This window comes from Heteronotia binoei, chromosome 12 (assembly GCF_032191835.1).
Source record: "Heteronotia binoei isolate CCM8104 ecotype False Entrance Well chromosome 12, APGP_CSIRO_Hbin_v1, whole genome shotgun sequence".
Classification (NCBI taxonomy): Eukaryota; Metazoa; Chordata; class Lepidosauria; order Squamata; family Gekkonidae; genus Heteronotia; species Heteronotia binoei.
In genome coordinates, this window is record NC_083234.1 from 9,407,770 (window position 1) to 9,421,920 (window position 14,151).

At 44.7% G+C, this 14,151-nt stretch overlaps 1 protein-coding gene across 1 annotated transcript in view; it reads left to right on the forward strand.

Annotated features, from left to right (window-relative positions):
• Window positions 1-658: 658 nt before the first annotated feature.
• The window catches only part of CBL (Cbl proto-oncogene), a 67,890-nt gene continuing 54,397 nt past the window's right edge, over window positions 659-14,151 (forward strand). Inside the window, exons 1-2 of the mRNA XM_060250762.1 lie at window positions 659-953; window positions 13,119-13,366. Coding sequence (XP_060106745.1) covers window positions 807-953; window positions 13,119-13,366 — 395 coding nt within the window. The 5' untranslated portion in view covers window positions 659-806. The remainder of the gene's footprint in view (window positions 954-13,118; window positions 13,367-14,151) is intronic.

The window sequence follows — 14,151 nt, forward strand, 5'->3', positions numbered from 1 at the left end:
TTGCCTTTGGGTCGTAGTGCGCATGCTTGGGCTCCCCTCCATTCGGGAGCATGCGCATCAGGCCAAGACGGCGCCCAGCCCAGCTGACCTGAAGAATTAAAAGGAGAAAAAGTACCAAAGGCGGGGCTATGCTAATGAGACAGCGGCTGGGCGTAGCTTCCTCTTTCTAGGCAAGAGAAGACTTTTCTTTCTTCCGCAAGACCTGACAGACGAGAGCGCGCCCGAGCCACCTTTTTCCCCCCCTCATCCCGCGTATCGAAGGGAGGGGGGAAAAATTAAAGCGTGTATACACGAACTGACAACACGCCAACCAATCCGAGCCGGGCGTGCCGCCTTTTAAAGCCGCCCTTCGGTCACGCGCACGTTTGCGCGCTCTTCCGCTCCCTCCCCCTCCTTTCGGTGGAGGGCCAATGAGAACGCACCTTCCCTCAGGGAGGTTGCCGAGAGAGCGGCCAATCAGAGCGCGTCTTCCCTCAGAGGCGGCGGGGGGGGAGACGCCGAGAGCCGCGCGGCGGTCGGCACCGCCTCTTTCCCCGTCTCCCCGCCCCTTTCCCCCCTTGCCCAGCCAATCCGGACTCTCCGCGGAGGGAGGCTCGCGCAATCCTGTCACGGGCGGGCAGGCGCGCGCCTGCTTTTCTCCTCCTCCTCCCCCCCCTTCGGGCGCGCTCCCGACGCTCGTGGAGCCGCCTTCGCCGCTGCCGCCTCCTCCTCCTCCTCAGTGGCTCGGGAAGCCGGCGAAGGAGCGGCCCGGCCCGGCGGAAGGGACACGCCTTGGCTCCCCGCCGCCGCCGCCGCCACAGGCCCCCATGTCGGCCCCGCTGAAGAAGGGCCCCGGCGGGCTGATCGGCCTCATGAAGGATGCCTTCCAGCCCCACCACCACCACCTCGGCCCCCACCAGCCCGGCGCCGTCGACAAGAAGATGGTCGAGAAGTGCTGGAAGCTCATGGACAAGGTGCGAGGGGAGCCGCCTCGGGGGGGGGCTGACAATGAAGGGAGAAGTCGAATGAAGCAGGAGGCAAGGCGCACCTTCGAGACCAGCCAAAGATCCGAGCGGGCAGCTGAACAAAGCAGGAGGCAAGGGGCACCTTTGAGACCAGCCAGGTTTTATTCAGAACGTAAGCTCTCGTGTGCAATGTATGTATGGCTTTGCTCACTGGGCTGGATTCCTCGTCTGTTGAAGTGTGCTTAAGAGCACATGAAAGCTGACGTTCTCAATAAAGATTGGTTGGGCTTAAAGGTGCCACTCGACTTCTGCTTTGTTATATTGTCTAAAGCAGGAGTCAAGTGGCACCTTTGAGACTAGCCAAGTTTTATACAGAACGTAAGCTCTCGTGTGCAATGTATGTATGTATGGCTTTGCTCACTGGGCTGGATTCCTCGTCTGTTGAAGTGTGCTTAAGAGCACACGAAAGCTGACGTTCTCAATAAAGATTGGTTGGGCTTAAAGGTGCCACTCGACTCCTGCTTTGTTATGTTGTCTAATATAGCAGGAGTCGCGTTGCACCTTTAAGACCAGCCAAAGATCTGAGCGGGCAGCCGGGTTGGTCTGAAGCAGGTGAACAAAGCAGGAGTCACGGGGCACCTTTAAGACCAGCAAAGTTTTATTCAGAACGTAAGCTTTCGTGTGCTTTTAAGCACGCTTCATCAGACGAGGAATCCAGCACAGTGAGCAATGTATGTATGTAGGGCTTTGCTCACTGGGCTGGATTCCTCGTCTGATTAAGCGTGCCTAAGAGCACACGAAAGCTGACGATCTCAATAGAGATTGGTTGGTCTTAAAGGTGCAACTTGACTCCTGCTTTGTTATGTTGTCTAAAAAGCAAGAGTCAAGTGGCACCTTTGAGACCAGCCAAGTTTTATTGAGAACATAAGCAGTCATGTGCTCTTAAGCACACTTCATCAGACGAGGAATCCAACACAGTGAGCAAAGCCATACATAGCTGAGCAGAGCCATACATAGCTGGTAGGCCCAAAAGGCAGCATGGTACAGAATGGTCTGAAGCAGGTGAACAAAGCAGGAGTCAAATGGCACCTTAAGACCAGCCAAGTTTTATTCAGAATGTAAGCTTTCGTGTGCTCTTAAGCACACTTCATCAGATGAGGAATCCAGCAGAGTGAGCAGAGCCAGGCGGAGAGCCAGTTTGGTGTAGTGGTTAAGTGTGCGGACTCTTATCTGGGAGAACTGGGTTTGATTCCCCACTCCTCCACTTGCACCTGCTGGCATGGCCGTGGGTCAGCCATAGCTCTGGCAGAGGTTGTCCTTGAAAGGGCAGCTGCTGTGAGAGCCCTCTCAGCCCCACCCACCTCGCAGGGTGTCTGTTGTGGGGGAGGAAGGTAAAGGAGATTGTGAGCCGCTCTGAGGCTCTTCGGAGAGGAGGGCAGGATATAAATCCAATATCTTCTTCTGCATACATATGAAGCTGCTTATACTGAATCAGACCCTCAGTCCATCAAAGTCAGTATTGTCAACTCAGACTGGCAGCGACTCTGCAGGGTCTCAAGCGGAGGTTTTTCACGCCTATTTCCCTGGATCCTTTTCAGTTGGAGATGCCAGGGATTGAACCTGGAACCTTCTGCTTACCAAGCAAATGCTTTACCGCTGAGACACCGACCCTCCCCTCAAAGGTTGAGCAAAAAGCTTACATTCTAAATAAAAATTGGTTGATCTTAAAGGTGCAACTTGACTCCTGCTTTGTTCAGCTGCTTCAGACTAACACGTCTGCCCGCTTGGATCTATCTAAATGAGAAGAGAAGAGACACCCAGGTCGTGGGGGTGAGGCCAGGGGGTCTGGGCGAGGCACAAAGGGCTAGGAGTGAGGAGTGGATGGGGCTGGCAACCAAGGACGTTGGTGCAGATGGTCTGGGAAGGCAGAGAGAGGGAAGCAGAAACGAGATGTGGTGAGGGCAGCTCCAAGAGGGGGTTGGATGAATCTTTGGAGGAGCAGAGCGGTGTTCCCTCTAAGCTGAGTTGGCGTGAGTCAGCTCGCAGATTTTTAGCCTCCAGCTGACACCTTTTAGCCTTAGCTCATGAAGGATGACCCCAGAGTGCAATAATTGATGCACTAGCTCACAACTTGAATGCCAGTAGCTCACAACTTGAATACTGAGTAGCTCACAAAGTAGAATTGTTGCTCACAAGACTCTGCAGCTTAGAGGGAACATATGGAGCAGAGGTCCATCAGTGGCTCTTAGCCACAGGGTATTGTTGGAACTCTCTGTCTGGGGCAAGTGATGTTCTGTATTCTTGGTGCTTGGGAGGGGCAACAGTGGGAGGGCTTCTAGTGTCCTGGCCCCACTGATGGACTTTCTGATGGCACCTGTTTTTTTGGCCCATTGTGTGACACAGAGTGTTGGACTGGATGGTCCACTGACCTGACCCAACATGGCTTCTCTTATGTCTGGGGCAGTGATGCTCTGTATTCTTGGTGCTTGGGAGGGATGATAGTGTGAGGACTTCTAGTGTCCTGGCCCCACTGATGGCACCTGGTTTTTTTGGTCACTGTGTGACACAGAGTGGTGGACTGGATGGGCCATCGGCCTGATCCAACATGGCTTCTCTTATGTTCTTATGGGGCGAGGGAGGATGACTCTGTGAGGGATGCCAGCCTCCAGGTAGGGCCTGGGGACTCTTCTGGGATTAAAGCGCGTCTCTAGGTTTCCTCTGGAGAAAATGGCAGCTTTGGAGGGTGGTCTGTGTGGCATTGTACTCCGCTTAGCAACCTGGTTTTTTCCAGGAGTTTCCCAACCTCGGGCTTCCATCTCTGCCCCTAGTTTACTGATGGGGCAAGGGAGCCTGGCGGCCTTAGGTCCTCGGTAGCACCACCCTGGTCCTAAGGGGAGAGGAAGCTGGTGACCAGGACTTCTTATATTATAAGAGGACTGTTTGGGGTGGAGAGGGAAAATGCAGTGGCTAAAACAGTGGAGGGGTAATAGGAGGTGGGGTGAGGCTGGATGCTCTGGTATGGCCTTGCCACTTTGGATTTATTATTTTATTTATCATAATGTTTATATCCTCCTTTTTCTCCTGGTTGAAGGCAGCTTACAATAATAGCAAAACATGTCCAGCTAAAACAAAAGATAAAAGAGCAAGCTTCAAATTCCCCCCTTAAAGGACTGAATGGAGGAGGTTGGATGGATGTATAATAATATATTATCTTTAATACCACTTTCCTTCCCAAGAGTACCTACGGAAGTATGGCACACTTCTGTTGATGTGCTATTGGAAAGGGGAAGGGGGTCTGTGTGGACTGTTTAGAAAGGGCTTAGATGGAATGGAAAAAGGGGTTGGAGAGGTCTATGAAGGATAAGGGTCGTTGCTGGTTTCTAGCTGCCATAAGTGAATCAGGCCTCTGAGTCCAGAGGCGGAATGCTTCCAGTTGTCACATGTTGGTGAGCAATTGGCAGAACAGGGCTGTTGCCCGAGGGCCTGGTCTGTTTGGCAAAGGCTGGAAGCAGGATGCTGCTCTAGCAGGGTTACTCTTATATTCTTGTAACAAAGACAGACCAGGTGATTTGGGCTGGGGTTTGTGAGAAGACAAGGGAGAAAAGTGCTGGGGAAGGGGTTGGGGAGTAAGTATGGGAAGGAGATACGTTGACTTGGTGGGTAGAGATATTTAGTATGATATGGCAAATGGAATGTATCATTTGATGATGCCGAAGGTGTCTGAGATGAGATATGGTATATTAATGTAGTACCACCAGCACAAGTTGGTACTATACACAGTTATACTAAACAAAAGACGGGTCTCTGCCCTGCAGAGCTTGCACTCAAGTTTGTTTCTTTATTTATTCCATTTCCTCCCCATCATTCTCCCCAGTAGGGACTAAAGCTATTTTCATTGTTCTCCTCTTCTCCATTTTAACTTAACAATAAACCTCTGGAGTTGGTTAGGCTGATAGTATGTGACTGGTTCAGGGTTACTCAGCAAGCTTCCATGACGGAGTGGTCTTCCATATCCTAGTCCTGGGGTGGCCAACAGTAGCTTTCCGGATGTTTTTTGCCTACAACTCTCATCAGCCCCAGCCAGCATGGCCAATGGCTGGGGCTGATGGGAGTTGTAGGCAAAAAACATCTGGAGCTACTGTTGGCCACCCCTGTGTAGTCTGTTGTAATGACTACACAGTGGTGCATCTCTGATTGGGGTGAGGGACAAAAGTAAAGGATAACATGAGTGCAAGTGAGTGAACTTAAATCATTGATGGGGCACTCCTGGGGAGGGAGATGTTACTCAGCTCTGCCCTGGGGACCTTTTAAAAACAACTAGAAGTTGGAGTGAATATAAGCTATTGGGAAGACAGGGTGTGTTGAGACTGGTGAGGAAGAGCCTGGTTTGGATTGGAATCTGCAAGATGAACAGGACTGGTAGCATGTGGGATTGGTGACCTTGGTCTGAGCAGGAGCTCGAAAACAGCGTTTTTGTCAGTTTTGGAAGGATGATAGAGATGGCTGGCATGATGAATAGCTCAAGTGCTAGCAATCCACATACCTTGTTTGTACCTATGTCCAGTGTCTTCCTTTTAAGTTAATTTAAAAAGTCACCAAAACATGCTAAGGTTTCCTGATCAAAAGAGCAAAATGGCAGTAAATTCACTGATGATAAAGTGGGATGGGTATTGGACTACTTCATATTCAAGTATCTTAGCAGCTTGATTAACACATTACCAAATAGTAAAAAGTGGAGAGAGGCAGGCTGTCTCTGGTATAATCAACTGTCGTAATCTGGGGGTTGAAACAAAGCTCAAAAGTGTATGTGCATTTGCTGAGATATTTGTGAGAGAGTGACATGGGGAGACAAAAATGGAGAAGGTCCTAAAAATAGGGTAGGTAGTGGGTGGAGGAGGCAGGTGGAATTAGAGGGACTGGTAACCATGGTGCTGATTTTATTGGATGTTAAAGGGAATTGAATAATTGCAGACTTTGGAAAAACCTGCTCAGAATTAAATTCATAGGAATGAAGGAGAGCAGCAGGAGAAGTGGAACTCCCTGTGTAGGGTTGTTGGCAAAGTGTTCTGGAAGAGCTACTCTGGCTGTTTTGCTCCTTGTTTTATGAATGTGAAGCCCAAACTCCATAATAGACTAGAAGTTGGTTGCAGTGATACCATGACTTGGAGTATCAGGAGATCACAGCTTTGTTACCTTCGATGTTTTCATAATCCCACCTAGCAGACAAGCATATTTGTTATAAGCTAAATGAAAGGCAAAACCTTAAACTGTGTTTAAGATTTGGGTCAGTTTGTTTTCTTCAGTTTTCCAGTCCAAAAATGAAATTTACTAGATATTTTCTGCTTTGAAGTTTCAGTTAATGTCTAATGCTGAACTTCAGATGCTGGAGTAGATGAATTGAAAGACTGACCCAATGTGTCACTCAGTGTTGGTAGATAGAAAACGGAGATTAAAGGAACGTTTAATGTGTCTTTAAACTAGTTGAATGTGATATGCTAACTTGAGACTTCCTGGGTAACTGATAAAGCCTATGATGCTTTTATGTTTAATATTATGAAGATATAGGACCCGCTCATACATTAGTGTGGTAGACTGTCTCAGGCAGTAATATAAAAAAGTAAGTGGTACTACTTGGCTGGCTGCCTTTTCAGAGGACATGGAGCCCTCCTGTGAAAACTTCTGAACCTCACCCCCCAAAATTAGTATGCCATTATTTACAGCTTGCTTGAGTGAAATGATTAGATTTATATGAGACCGAGGTAGCTGAATTTAGAAATGTCTCTGTGCTGTATAATAGTGAAAGACAGAAACAGTGGTGGTGTTTTTGAACACTTCCTGTAAACGTTCCTGTTACGTAGCGTCACTTATTTTTTCCCTCAGGAAAATAATAACCTGCATTGCTGTATACAAAAACCCTCTTGCTGTTCTTGACGCTTACGTTCACCATCTCTTCTTCCTCTTTCTTAACAGCTATACATAGTATTGCTTCGTTCAGTTAATGGTTTTCTTTGGATTGAGAAAGGGAAGTAAAGCATGCATAACACTTTCAGGCTGGATGAGATCAAGAGCTACCTATAAAGCTTTAAAGCAGGAGTGGAGTGGTGAGAAGGGTCAGATGCATCTTTTGAAGATTATCAGAGAATGCCAGCTGCATCCTTAAAATGTGAGATGGTCTGAGTTCACAAAGTAGAAATCAACAACAGTAGTTCTCAAATAAATGATATGCTATCTTATACAGCAGCATGTTACTACTCTAGTAGCCTGTATAATATGTACTGTCTGAATCTGTGCATATTCGCTTGAATTATCCTGTAGTGTTCAGTGGGACTTACTGCCATGCAAGTATACATAGGATTGCTGCCTTAATTACGTGGGTTCAGACTTTCTTAAAGTCTCAGGTGCTGGTGGGAAGGGGGGGTGTCCCCATTGCTACAAGGTTTTTCACTTCCCCAGTGTATACAGTGCTCACATGTATACACTATGTTGGAAATACCCATGTTTGCTTACCTAAATTAGGGAAGAGGAATTTATTCCGCAGGCCGAGTGATTGCTACCACAGCTGTTTTGCATTGCTTAATAAAAATGGGAAGTGTGACTGGCAGGTTGACAATTCCCTTGCTCGCTGAGTTCTTTTCCATCAAGCCAAGATAACCAAGAGATGTTGCCGTTAATCCAAATATGGCACACTGCTGGCAGGTTTCAAGATTATAAGTATAAAGGGGTAGATACTTAAGTGTTTCATATGTTGATGAAAGGTACTTCATTGTCACTAAGATCCATAGCAGTCAGGGAGAAAACAACAGAATGGGTACAGAAAAAGCATCATGTTTATACCATAAATAAACTCCGGTCTGGTTTCAATCTATTTCAACTGCTGTAGCTTTTTCAAGAGGGCCTGAGAATTGTAGTTCTGTCAAGGCAAAGATAATTCTGTTAAGAGTCCTAGTCTCCTCACATAATTATAATCCATGGGTTCATTGGTGGGGTGGCATAGCAGAGGGCCAGGAACTGACTTGGAATATGAACAACAAGATTTCAGGATATGCTTGAACTCCCCACTTAAGTTTCTTAGCTGAGTGTTTGTGTGCCAGCGCATCATCTTAATAATTTCCAGTATGGTTATATTTCCCTTTCTTACCATTTGCATTTGTGTGCAGTGCTAGGGCTGTTGAGGCTACACTCTGTTCTGTAGCTTGCACTTGCTTTCATGGGGGGGGGGGGCCTCTGACCTCAAAGGATGTTGCAGACCTGTGCATCCTCACTTTGTTTGATCTTGCATACTTTCAAACCTGCAGCAAATGACAGCAGTGTTAGCTGAGTTCTCAGTCTTTTGTTTTTGCCCTAGTTTTACACTTGGGGATTATTCTCTGCCTCCTTCTTCTTAGCTGCAGTTATGTTCCCAGAACATTTTATAATCTATAGACCAACTTCCTGAGCTCAGTATAGATTGAGCATGCTGTTAAAAAGACCAAAGGCTGCTATCTGAACCACATGCCATGAGAACTTCCAGCTGCACCTATGCACCTTGGAAGTAAACATATTTAGGATTTAAGTTTTAAAACTTTCGTATGTTGTATAGTAATCCTCATAATAATTCAGGGTTCTTTAGGAAATCATGCATGGATATTTTGGAATTGTCCCTTCATGTTCTTGTCCTTGTGTGATATTCAAGAGTCTGAGCAAATTATTCTGATGCAGTTAATATGATGTTAGCATTACATTTTTGCATGTGGTCTGGGATGTGTTGGTGGCAGCTGATTGAAATTCAGTTTGTTATGTATGAGGGTTATTTTAAACATTACAGCCATCATATGGAGGTTGCTGGAAAAAAGGCCTGCTTGTGTTAGCGTGTCACACTGTGGGTGTAACGTGTTATAGACCGTAAGCTGTTTAGTCAGGGGGACCTCACTTTGCTTATGAAACTTGGTACAGCTTTTGTGCTGTGTTGGTAAAAACAAAAATTAGTCCCTATGCATGAAGTATCTGCATGCTGGAACTCTTATGTTCCTCTAGTGGTGGTTGTGTTGGTTTATAAATATTGTATGCATTTGCAGTAGAGCATGAGATAGGGGGCTTTTAAATGTTGTTCTTGCTACGTAAAATGCTGATAATAGGAAAGGCCTCTGTGTGGGGTGCAGGTTATATCATACTACTTTGGCTTTGTGCTGATAAATGCTGTTGCACTTTGTCAGCTTGCAGGATAGCATAGTAAGCAAGTTATTTTAATTTTGCCTGTGGCCATCCTGTATATTTTATTAAGGGGAACTACCATCAATGGCTTTGTCTTGCCAGTAGTATTTTTCCTGTTACATGTAGCAATTAAAGCAGCCTTCTTACTGCAAATAACATCACCTGCCCATTTGCAGCATTTTTTTGCTGGAGGTGATGCATGTAACAACAGTTAGGAGTTGAAATATAAATTGCAGGATAATAAAGCAGAAATCTTGAAGATGTTGATGTTCAAGGCTCTGGGTGTAGAACCTCTAGGAGGTTTTGAATGGGAGACAATTTGGATAAATCGCATAATAGGGTATGGCCAGAGAACAGGTTTTTGAGCTCAGACAGTGGACACTTGTGTGGATTCATGCTAAGTCGTTGGCATTTTAAATTTCTTTTCAAGACAGAGTTAGTGTAGCTGAAACTAAACTGTGGGTTTAATGGAGATGACAGAGCTGGTTGGTAGGTGGCCAAGTGTGGTATTCCTGGCCTGGAGAAAGACATTGGTGAGCACCTTTTTTTTCTTGAAGTGTAAAAACTCCAGTATTCCTTCTTTCATAAGAAAAGTTTGAAACAAGTGTAATACACTTGGGAGCTCAGCAGTCACTGAATAACACAAACCCCTGCTCTTCAGGTCCTCTGGTTTATTGGGCCATGAACCTTCACAGTTGATGGTGAACTTCATGGTATGCATGGGCCATGGGTGAATATAGAACTTGGGCACACTAGATGTACAATTTATATTGTAAATATGTTTGATTAGTTTTAACTTGTAAATGTGAGTGTTGTTAGCCGCCCTGAGTCCACTTGCGGAGAGGGCGGGATAGAAATTTAACGTAATAAATAAAGTAATTTGCCAACAAACCTACACAGGGAGTTCCACTTCTCCTGCTGCTCTCCTCCATTCTTATGAATTTAATTCAGGAAAGTTTTTTTTGTGCATTTAGTGAAAATCTGCTTTTGTGCAGTAAATGTCTCGTCAAATAGTCTGGTCTGTTAACTATTTAAAAGGTAGACTTTTAAGGACACTCATACAAAAGGTTACACTATTATGGGTACTCAAAATCTAGAGGTCATAAAAGAATAACATTTAAAAGATAACAGCCAGCTGCATTCATTCATATTTGTATTTTGAATTTGTTGAAATTACTGAGTTGATCTGCAGGAAAAAAAAATATGCTGCCGTTTGTAGTACACTGGCCTCCTTGCCACCAGCCCGCCTGGGAATAATGAGAAATTGTCTGCATGTTTGGGACCACTGGTGTTGCAGTTATCAAGGAAATATATCTTTGACTTTACATTGGAGCATTATCCCTACTTACTTCAGGAGACACTGCATTGGTAGACCCTCTATCCCTGGCACTACATCCACATGTTGCCCAGGGTCCAGAAGTTATGCTAGGCACACAAAAGCCTTGCATATACTCAGTGGGATTGCTCAGCTTTGAAGTGCAGACCACTATGGAAAAACCTGTGATTGGGCAGGAGAAACATTTTGTCATGCATCATGGACAGCTGCTTTCTGAATTCTGAAGGTCCATTGACTTGAATAGAACTAGTTTTGTAGTTACTTGGATCCTGATGACAGTGCATGCATGCCTAATAAAATGAAATTACATGAAGTATACCTGTTGAGGGGGAGTGAATGGCAACTGATATGGTGCTGTTTCTTCCTGGTTGAGAAACAAGTGGTGAGTAGGAGATCACATGTTTTTAAATTTGACCTGACCTAGATGGCCCAGACTAGCCAGAGCTCAGAGCTAAACAGGGTTGACCCTGGTTACTACTTGGAGGGGAGGCTGGCAGGGGAGTCCAGGGTCACTACACAGAGGGAGGCAATGGCAAGCCACCTCAGTATCTCTTGCCTTGAAAACTCTATGAGGTGTTGCCACAAGTTGGCTGTGACTTGACAGCATTTGACATACACAGAAGTTTGCCAAGCCTTTAGTGGGACCTTAGGTGGAATTTGTCTGTATTAATCTTAGTACTACTCTTCTTGAGGTGGTGGTGGCGGCCAGACCACAGGCAGCAAATAATTTACTACTTACGGTGTTCACTGCTGTCAGCACTAGACAGGTCTCTTGGACTGATGTATTGGTGTCTTCCTGTCTGTGTTTTTGGGTAGATTTGTCTAGTGCACAATAAAATCTTTGTGGTCATAGGAAGCTGTGAAAATTGGAGACTATACTGTTTAGCACTGTATGCATATCCTAAAAAGCAGCTTGAACTCTCCAAAGAAAATATTGCAGTACTTTGGATGGGAATCAACACTGCCTGTTTGGAACGTGAAGTGCTTGTCAGTAATGTAGAGCCGCATTTGATATAAATAATATATTTTATATTTCCGCAGATCCATTTCCTCTCTGATAGTTTTGGGTGCCAAGTGCCATTTATACTTACTGGTGAATCACAAGCTTTGCAGTATTTGGTGGACTATTGTCCTGTGATAGCTTTTTTAAAAAAAACAAATCACCTCAGCATGATTAAAAAAACCAATGCTTGAGTAGGCATTGTATCACCGTGGAAAGTTGTGTGCACTGGCAGACAATTTGGACTGCCACCAGACTGTCCACTGTGTCAAGAAGCATCTTGTGGTTCCTAAGGATTTCCTGTTTTATTTTTGTCACTGTTTTAGGGGGGGGGGGGGAAAGAACATATTCTTCATTTTCTTTAGACTTTCTGAGTACTATGGTTTAGCTGTGGTCAAAAAGAGCACCTTGCTAATTGTGACCATCAAGATACTTATGAGTTTTTGCAGTGGCACACACTGAAGTAGTTAACATGTTACAGTGAAAGCATCACCTCAAAATGTTGTGTGTGGGGTGGAGGGAAATCATTTGCTTGAAAGTGCCCATGGATCCTAATCTCCCTGCTTTCAAACATGTACTCTCTCACATGTATGTGGAAGTAACACAGATACAGGACTACCAAGATGTTTCGGTATTGCTTGTGACTGAGAGTGTTGCTGGTGAGCTGTTTTCACTGGGCTTTGGGGCTTTGATGGCAGTAATTCTTTCTTTTTTTGTATTTTATGCATTTATTTATTGCCTTTGTTATACCCTGCCTTTCTCCCCAACATGTCAAAAGGTTTGCTGTCTTCGTTGGTTGCCAAAATATTATCTTATGGTGGTCATAAATATCTTACTTTGCTCAGCTGCCATCCTTGACTTCATCTCTAGTCTCCCCTCGCTTCCACTCCTTTCTTTTTTTCTCCTATGAACTTTGGTTTATCCAGCATCACGTGCAGACACTTGAACATCACCTGTACGGTGGGGAGCTTGTCCAAATTTACATGTAGGGCACCTCCATTCCTCCCACCACAAAAGGCTGCTTGCTCTTTGAGACCTGGTGAGGGAAGAATAGCAGGCTGTCTGTGGATCTTCCTCAACAATTCTTCATTGACTGCTTGACTGATTTTTCTTTCCTTCTACTTAGCTCAAAGGGTCCAACAATTACCACAGCGCCAGGCTGTGTATGAGAGCCCACTAGGAGATCATAGCTCTGGTGATAGATTGTTGTTGATTGTATGAAACCAGAGAGATTGTTGACTTTCAGCCATTTCTTCATTTCCTATTTATGGCTGCTTTGTGAGCTCATTTTGTTTTGGTTGAGGTGGTTGGGGGGGGGGGGTAAATAAAGTTGTAGAACTAACTTCCAGCATTGCTGTTTCTGATTACTGATTGGTATCTTGGGTAATACAGCAGCTATGCTATTAAGATCAGTTCTTGTCTCGGTAAATATGGTGCATGCCTTAACCTGCGGAAGGTTAGACTTTGTAAGTAAAAATATGTGATGCTGTTGGTTGCAACATTCAAAGCGGATAATGAGTTTTGTACCTTCTGATAATTCAGCTTGGCATGTTAACATCTTGACGGTGAGTCCCATGTTTACATTCTGGAAGATCTGGCCTTTGGAATCTTATGCTTACTTATGTTTGTCCTTACATTTCCCCCCCAGGTTGTACGTTTGTGTCAGAGCCCCAAGCTGGCACTAAAGAACAGCCCGCCCTATATTCTAGACCTGCTCCCTGACACATATCAGCACCTGAGAACCATCCTGTCACGCTATGAGGGGAAGATGGAAACGTTAGGAGAGAATGAATACTTCAGGGTATTCATGGAAAACTTGATGAAAAAGACGAAGCAGACCATCAGCCTCTTTAAAGAAGGGAAAGAGAGAATGTACGAAGAGAATTCCCAGCCTAGGTAAGGCAGTTCTTTACTCGTTGCCACCTTACTTTATCAAAGCCCGAATGGACATTGAAGGTCACTCTCAAAACATTATTTAAACACTTCTTGAATTCTTACATGTTCCTGGTTTCTTCTTAAAAGTCATGTCTGTCCTCAACCAATCATGAATATCAGTTGAGTTCTCTATTTTGCACTGTTGCATCACTTTTGATGATGTAATATCTTCAGAATTGGAGCTGAAAGCAAAAAAAAAAAGGATTCAGAGACACTTAACAGTTTGCCATCATATTTGCAGATGTGTATTTTGACATGCCACTTGCTAATTGCTTTTAATATTAAAGAACATTTCTCTAATATTACTTAGTGTTTAAGTGGTGCTTCAGCATTTAAAGAATCTCACGTGTATTACCTCAGACTTTACAACCACCATGTAAGATAGGTTAGTATTATCTCCCTTTAGTGAGAACTAGTCTCTCATGGATTCATAGAGTTTTACATCTCTGTTACCACAGAATTTGGAATCAAGTAGTAAGTGACTTGGCCCAGGGAGGAGAAAAACAAAAATAATGCAAACATTGTGGAAGAAGACAAATAAATGCATGGATGTTGAGTTCCTTTTCTCTACTGTACACTTCCTCTTTTCTCTTAGGCCACTGCTGTTCTTTAAGTTTTTGCAATTGTTGTGCACCTCTATTTTGCATATATTTCAAAGATGGTGTTCTTTTCATCACTCCCTGCCTCAATCCTGGACCATATGAAAATATTATTAAAAACAGCATAAATAATAGGTTAAGTTCCCT